Source organism: Malus sylvestris, chromosome 9 (assembly GCF_916048215.2).
Source record: "Malus sylvestris chromosome 9, drMalSylv7.2, whole genome shotgun sequence".
Lineage (NCBI taxonomy): Eukaryota > Viridiplantae > Streptophyta > Magnoliopsida > Rosales > Rosaceae > Malus > Malus sylvestris.
This window is the reverse complement of record NC_062268.1, coordinates 4,235,060-4,242,714: the sequence shown is the minus strand read 5'-3', so window position 1 is coordinate 4,242,714 and position 7,655 is coordinate 4,235,060. Positions and strand designations below refer to the sequence as shown.

Genomic DNA, 7,655 nt, shown 5'->3' with positions numbered 1-7,655 from the left:
CCCTCTTCCCTGTATGGAAAAAATTGTAAGGATCGGTTTCCTTGTCTTTCCTTTTGCATCACTATAAATTCAAGATTATTCATTGACCTAAATCAAATCGTCAATTTAAGTATATATTTAGAGCAAGTTTCACCACATAAGTAGATTTAAAGAAAAGGTAAACAGGTAAAGCCACGATTTTTAGATGATTTTTCGAGTTTTCTTCTCGTTCGCTACAAGTGACATGAACCAAGAATAAAAGAGATAATCCACAATAACCACATCTCCAATGGTTTCCAGTTTTGCATAATCATTGATGGTTTATGAAAATTGAACAAATCTGTACCAGAAGAAAGGTTCTAAAATTATTCTTTATTGCAAAAAAATGCAAACAGATATTCCTCAAGGGTACTCAAAATTCATAACTAATTACACCTTTAAACCCAAAAACTCAAACTTAAAGGCCTAAATACAAATCTGAGGCCCCCAGGAGTCCGATAAGCTACAGCGTTATAAAAGTTCCATGAAATCGCTTGTCAGTAGAAGTGAAGGTCTGGCAAACCTGCACAAATCAAAGAATTGCAGCAACAATATGTCACGACTGCCACAAACATCGAAACCATAACAATTACGCTACATAGAGAGATCCGCAAGATATAAGTATCAATAAACAGTTGGTCATGTGCAATGAACAACAGTGATCAGTATCGATAAACAGTTGCCTCAACCATCACCGAAGGTAAATGAAGTGAGCTGAGAGTTGAGGTTTGAAGCAATACAACTCTTGATTATCAGACTCGTTATGAGTCATGACTCGTGACCAGTAAATAGAACTGGTCTTTTGCAAAATCAAAATCAAATGCTTGTTGCAGTTTAGACAAATCACACAGCGGAATTTACTCTGATATCCAAGTATCATGTTTTATGGTTAGAAGTTCGAGCTTTTCTTAAGAATTGTAAAATAAATTAAAGATAAAACTTGTCTTTACAAAACACTGGCTTGTAAGGATCTCTCAGTAAGTAATGTACTGAACATCTTAGAACTTATTTCAATGATCTTATCAGCAAGGCATATAGTTCGAACTTGTCTATCCGGCTGGCATGGATTTTTTCTTAACGTGTACTGAACATCCTCGAACTTATTTCACTATAACTTGTCTTTGCAAAACCGATTTTAAGGATACTTTTACAGGGTAAATGGACCGAACCTCTTTGAACTTGTTTTTGCAAAACTGACTATCAAGGAATAATACCGCCCAAAAGTATTTGGGAGGACAGGACATGTTTCTATACATTGACACAAATCAAACATTGATGAGCCAAATCACAAGGAAGAGAAAAACAAAAGAATATAAGCCTTGAATATGATTTTTGGGATATTTCCGGCGCTCACCTCACATTTCTCAACCTCTAACTTCACTAAACAATTTACGATTTGATATCATGGATTAACAATTTATGATTTGTGCATTAACTTTGATACATAATCTTTCCATGAAAGAAACTAAACACCCAGTGGCTCAGATCATACAGGCTAAGTTGGAATTAAGAAATAAAAAAGTTATAGGGTTCCCAATAATTCCTATAGCAACTAAGACCAAAAGTTTCAATTTTTATTTCCTTGCCCAAAATTTCTCAGCAAACAAAGAAAGCATCATTCATGCCCATTAATTAACAATTAAAAACCAAATTATGCAGACAAACCCCATTAATCAGACATAACCAAAAACCCTAATAAAACCGGCACTAACAAACACCCAACAAATTGAAGAACTGGGCGCACGCAAGTTAGAATTAGATTAGGATATCGCTCGAATAAAAAGAACAAAAACCCAACAATATTAAGGAAAATTAATCATATTTAGTGTATAAGGAAGGGGCTTTTACCTGGAAAGAATCAAATTCAGTGCTTGATTGGGTTCTGAACCTCCATGACGCTCTTGAGCTTCGGAGCGTAGAGAGAGTAAACGAGAGCCTGCCGATTGGCGACCTCCAGCTGAGCCTTCCCGTCTGAGAAGGCGGAGGAGATGGCAGACGGGTCCGAAAGGTTCCGATTCTGACGAAAACCGTCGACGGTTCGGCGTTTCGTGTACTCCCTTATGTTGTAGTCGGTGAACTTACGAGCCACTCGAAGGAAAGAGCGGAACATCGTGAGCACCTCAGCCCGAGAAGAAGCCCGGGCCGCCACAACCATGGTGGTGGTTATCGCGCCTCCTCTGAGCTTTCCCGAGAGCAGAAGAATGGTCGAGAGAGATTGAGAGAGTTGAGGGAGAGAGACACTTCGAACCCGCTCTGAACTCTGAAACGAAAGTATGCGGCTTTCGTTTATTGGCTTCCCCCCAGCATCTGTGGCACATAACGCAGCGTTTCACGCTTAAGACCAACCAGCTCGAATGTTAAGACCCAAACCCAAATATTTGAGGGGTTTTTTTTTTTTTTTTTTTTTTTTTATAATTTCAAAAGATAGATTTTGTTAAATTAAATATTAGATCTCACGTTTTTATGTAAGGGTTCAATATATTTTTACCACTGTGTTATATTTGAGGATTTTTTTTTTTAGTATATTGATATTTTTACATTATGAAGAATTTGACTAAGTCACACAATGAGTAACTTAATTTGATATCAAATTCGCTATCTACGATATTCGAATTGTAAGTAAGACTACCACAAGAAAGGTCACTCAATGATGAGAGTAAACTAAAAATTTTGATTTAAACCTGAACCAAAATTCAAATTTGGGTTTCTATTTAGGGAATTTTAACGAAAAGCCTTTTGGTACTGTTCACTTTAACAAAAAACCACATTTTTACACTAAAAAGTCAATCATGGTACTATTCACTTTACATTTTATTTTGTTCTTATCATTAAAACTCAAAATTTTCAAACCCTTTTCATTAATTTTCATTTCTATTATTTATCTAGCCCTAATTTTGGAGGACAGGGAGGACAGGTTTTTACAAAAAAAGAAACGAAAGCAGGCTTTTGAGAAGTGACAGTCAGCTCCGCCCGCCCCAAGTGGCAGGGAATCCAGCTGTCCAACGCTAATATTTTTTTTTTTGTTTTTTGGTGAACTCCAACGCTAATATTTGAACAATTGTGAACGGTTCGATTTCTAGACCGTTGATCAACAGTCCAGACTAACATTCAATTTTTTTCTGCCAATCTTTTGATTTTGATTTAACGATCCATATTTGACAAATTAAAACCTGCTTATATATTTTTTTGTCAATTTTTTCGTCTTGATGTAGTGGTCCATATTTGCTTTTTTCGAATTCCTCTTTATTATTTACTAGTCTTTATGCACGCACTTACGCGCGTGCATAAGATATTTTTTGAACCACGACATGTTATGCGCGATTTACATGTTTTAAATGTATTTATTAATGTAGATGTAAATGAATAATAAATACATTTAATAAAAGTGATATTTTAACTAATCAAAGCAGCTGAATCCATATTAATAAAAGCGGTCTTTTAATTTTCATTTACATTTTATTGAATTTACATTAAGATTAGAAAAAATATATTTAATAAACAATTGATTGCTAGCCCATTATGAGTCTAAGATCACTCCCTCCCCTTAGTGTACAATTAATTTAATCACATTAATATCCGCGTGCGAAATACTTTTTTTTTATAAAGAAAATAATATTTAATAAACAACTGATTGAATTACATTATTGCTAACCTATTGTAAGATACTAATTAAAAAAAATTTACTACTTTATCACCGACATTACGTGCCTCTTAAGATGTTTTGAACACAATATTCATGATTTTCCTTATTTTTTTTTATTATATTTTTCTTTACCCTTCATATGGGCACCATCAACTTTTCACTCATCGTTCCATTTTTTTATTCTTTTATCTCTTCCCACTTATATTTATATTATATTTTATGATGATCAAATTACCAAATTACCCCTGCATTATTTGATATATTATATTGGACTGTTTGGGAGTTTTTTTGTTGAAGGGCAATTTTATCCTAATATTTTTGTAAAATGCGTGAACCCAAAGTTTTTGTCGCATGCATGACCCCAAATTGGGGCTCTTGCTTTCTATTATATAGATTTCTTTTCCAACAATGATATAAAAAGAGGTTCACAGATCCTAAATCATACAAATCAAATTTCAAAACCAAATCGAACCCCTAATTAAAATTAACGAAGCAAGGTGAAATTCATTACCTTCTGTGCACTACAGCAGTCCGAGGTGGTGGAAAGACAAAGAAGTCGAGAGAGAGAGTTCTTGACGGGTCCCATATATGTAAAACTACCAAACAGACAGAATAGCCTCTTCAACAAAAAACTTAATTTCTTCACCGGTCGACGACACCCAAATTGAACATGCAAAAGTAAATGGTGGATTGTCATGGTACGGATTAGGCCTTCCTCTTCATCCTATTGAGTCTCGAATTCAAACCATCATTCTTCTCTTTTTCTTAGTCTAGTATAGAGTAAAAATATCATTTGTAACGATGAACCGCATAAGTATTTTGAAAAAACAATATATTTATCCATCGAATAAGAAGATGGGTGCACAAAGAAAATTAATTTGATCAAGTAAAAGGAGGGAACTATTTCGATATTAACAAATTATTTCGAGCATTCAGAGAATGATGATAAAGTGAAATATATAAGTGTCGAGAAAAATAATTTAGATCCTTGCCCTGGGCTTTAGAAAACTCAGGACCGGCCCGGAATGGCAAGTGATGCTAGGGTTGACGGAAGCAAATTCAAGAAGCTCCTGATCAGACTCAAATATGGCCATTTCTTGTTCATCAAGGGTCACCCAAGCTTCGATACCATCTTGCTGTTTTGTGTCCAGCAACCGAATTACGTTCTTTTGGACGATATGGTTGGTGACCCACGCAGGTTTTCCCCATCCAAAATCCATTTCATACACAGGAAGCTTGCACAAGCTTGTGGTCCTGTAAAAGTTTACGCCTTCGTTCCTCTTAAAAGGATCAGCCTGCTTTCTCATAAACTCAGACACCACCAAGGATCCTTCCTCACATTTAAATATTTTCCAGAAATCTGCCGCTGCTTGCCTCATATTGCTCACTAACTCGTGTAACTCGGTCTCATTTGCTCTGAATTCCACTTGTAGTGGCCAAAACCAGTTCCCCATGACATTTTCTGATATCTCGGGGACCATTCTTTTGCGGAAGCTCATCATCTGGGACAGCTCCGTTGCCCTCGTCGAACTCTCAGGCTGGCATTGACGGGAAGCAGCAACAGAACATTTCAATATGATAGCCAGAACTAGGTTTATATGTGATGGGATGAAGGTTTGGACTGCACTCCCAATTTTGGCCTTCAGACCGGCTATCTTTGAGACATCGAACACAAACCTTCTTGTAACTAAATTTTGACTTTGGATTTTCGATGCGGCGTTGATGGACACCAAGGGTAAATCTCTTCTAGGGGGTAACAAAGACCCTCCAGTAAACTCCGGTTGTACCAATTTCACTCCAAGGATTCCATCGTTGCGGTTTATTGCTGCCCATGTTCGCGCGAATGTGAGGAGTGATGCTGCATCTGCAATCTTGTGTGAAGGGGATATAGCAACAACGATTCCTCCACACTTGAAAAAGCTAATCTGAACAAACAAGAGTACATATCCCAAACCTACTTGGCCTGTTTCGGGATCATTTTCGGCAATAAAGTGGTTGATCAACTCGGGATTGGGTTGCTTGAGAAAGTCCGAAAGCTGGCAGTTAACTTGGGCCTCAAGAAAATGAGCCCCTTCATCGTTGCACTCAACCAACGCCGAGCTTTTGAGCCGGCCAGCCAGTGGATAGAAGTGAACTAAAGCTTTTGATAGAGACTCTTGCAAGCGCTGAGATTTTCTGGTCTCTGAAGTTTCGGAAGCAAAACCAGAATCGCTATGGTTTTCGTAGAACCATAGGATGGTTGGATATAGAGTCGAAGGAAAAAATTGGTCGTAAAGAGAGAGGTTAAGAATTCTGTTGAGATGAGGAGTGGGAGACGATGGTTTGATGATCCTTCTTGAGGTGATTTCCACCAGTGAATTGATATCAGTATTACAAATTCCGAATGTCATGGTGCTCTAGATTGGAAAGGTAGAAAATTAATTAGGATGAAGCAGTTTGTCTGAAACTGAAAAAGATATTGGGGGAGAGAAACTACTTTGTGTATAAAATTCCCATCCCATGTTAGGTTACAATTATTTTATGGAAACGTTCATTGTCCTTGTTACCTAATCGATGAACCTTGCTTTTATATAAAACCACTTTATATATATAAATACATAACATGTGAACGGTAATGATTCCCACGTGAAGTCAAACGGATGCACATAGTTCACGTCATCTCGCTGTATTGTTCATGTGTTACGTTTGAAAATTCTTCATATATGGGGGAGCGTGTTGTTTCTATTGCATGGATCTTTAAGTAAATTAAGTTACTCTTCATGTTGTCAATTATCCATTGATTTTATAGTGAAATATTAACTTTGTATAAAACTATGTATATAAATACATAACATGTGAACGGTAATGATTCCTACGTGGGATGTCAAACGGCCGCACAGGTTCACGTCATCTCGCTGTATTGTTCATGTGTTACGTTTGAAAATTTTTCATATATGAGGGAGCGTGTTGTCCTCATTGCATGGATCTTTAAGTAAATTAGACTACTCTTCATGTTGTCAATTATTTTTACAGTGAAATATTAACTTTTTATCGTACGGTCGCTGTTATGAGTCAACGGCGGTGTTGTAGCCTATGGCGCATCTAGGGATGAAGGTTGTGCAGGTCACAGGTCGCATCTATGCTGGTCACATGTCACATCCACGTGCGCTATGGTGCTGGTAATACCGAATATTTTTCCAATTTTTCGATTGGGGATCCGGAATGGGCCCACAGGCAAATCTGTGGGCTTTCTGATTTGATCTGGATTTCGTGCTCAAAATTGGTCAGCCCAAATGTTTTGGGCCTCTAAATGTGCAATTTTATTTTATTTCGGCCTATCAATACAACCTTAGTTTTGGGCCTATTTCATACCATTTCATATTTATCACTACAATTTTAACACAGCTTATTATTTTATACTAAATTATCGTGTTTAATGGTCAGAAGTTAGAGCTTGTCTTAAGAATTGTACAATAAATTATAGATAGAACTTGTCTCTTACAAAACAATGGCTTTTAAGGATCTCTCAGAAAGTAACGAACTGAACATTTACAACTTATTTCGATGATCTTTTTTACTTTTTTTCTTGGTCGAAATATTTCGATGATCTTATTACAAAGGTTTAGGGTCTATTTGGTATTCTATTTGAAATTTTTTATCATTTCTCAAAACATTTCTTAAGAACATTTCTTGAAAATAATTTTCTTTAAGACTCAAAAAATTAATTGGTTTGCGCTAAAATTTTTAAATCTTACGACTTAAATTAGACAAAAAGATCTAAAAAGAGGGGGCCACAGGAGAGGGAGAAAGATGAGAGAGGAGGAAAAAAAGTAAGAGATAATTGAAGGTAAAAGAAAGCAGAGAGAGAGAGGATCCGACGAGATAGAAAGGAGGATGAGTGAAAGAAAGAACCGAGAGAATTAAGAGCGGATTTGAGGAGAGACGGAAAATGTAAAAATAAAATAAAATAAAAAAAGATGAGAGAGAAAGAAGAAAAGAAAGAGATAGATTTGGA

The 7,655-nt window shown here is 36.4% G+C and overlaps 2 protein-coding genes across 2 annotated transcripts; both read right to left on the bottom strand.

The window, feature by feature from the left end:
- Window positions 1-334: 334 nt before the first annotated feature.
- On the bottom strand, window positions 335-2,332 carry LOC126582769 (uncharacterized). The gene is made up of 2 exons (XM_050246954.1): window positions 1,867-2,332; window positions 335-541 (listed from the first exon to the last, which is right to left on the bottom strand). The coding sequence occupies exon 1, from the start codon at window positions 2,171-2,173 to the stop codon at window positions 1,883-1,885; it is 291 nt and encodes a 96-aa protein (XP_050102911.1). The 5' UTR covers window positions 2,174-2,332; the 3' UTR covers window positions 335-541; window positions 1,867-1,882.
- A 2,144-nt stretch (window positions 2,333-4,476) lies between these two features.
- On the bottom strand, window positions 4,477-6,145 carry LOC126582768 (acyltransferase Pun1-like). The gene has a single exon (XM_050246953.1). The coding sequence runs from the start codon at window positions 6,049-6,051 to the stop codon at window positions 4,642-4,644; it is 1,410 nt and encodes a 469-aa protein (XP_050102910.1). The 5' UTR covers window positions 6,052-6,145; the 3' UTR covers window positions 4,477-4,641.
- Window positions 6,146-7,655: the final 1,510 nt, after the last annotated feature.

Excerpts from the sequence above, each read along its gene's own strand:
- LOC126582768 (XM_050246953.1), bottom strand. The coding sequence starts at position 6,051 with ATGACATTCGGAATTTGTAATACTGATATCAATTCACTGGTGGAAATC.
- LOC126582769 (XM_050246954.1), bottom strand. The coding sequence starts at position 2,173 with ATGGTTGTGGCGGCCCGGGCTTCTTCTCGGGCTGAGGTGCTCACGATG.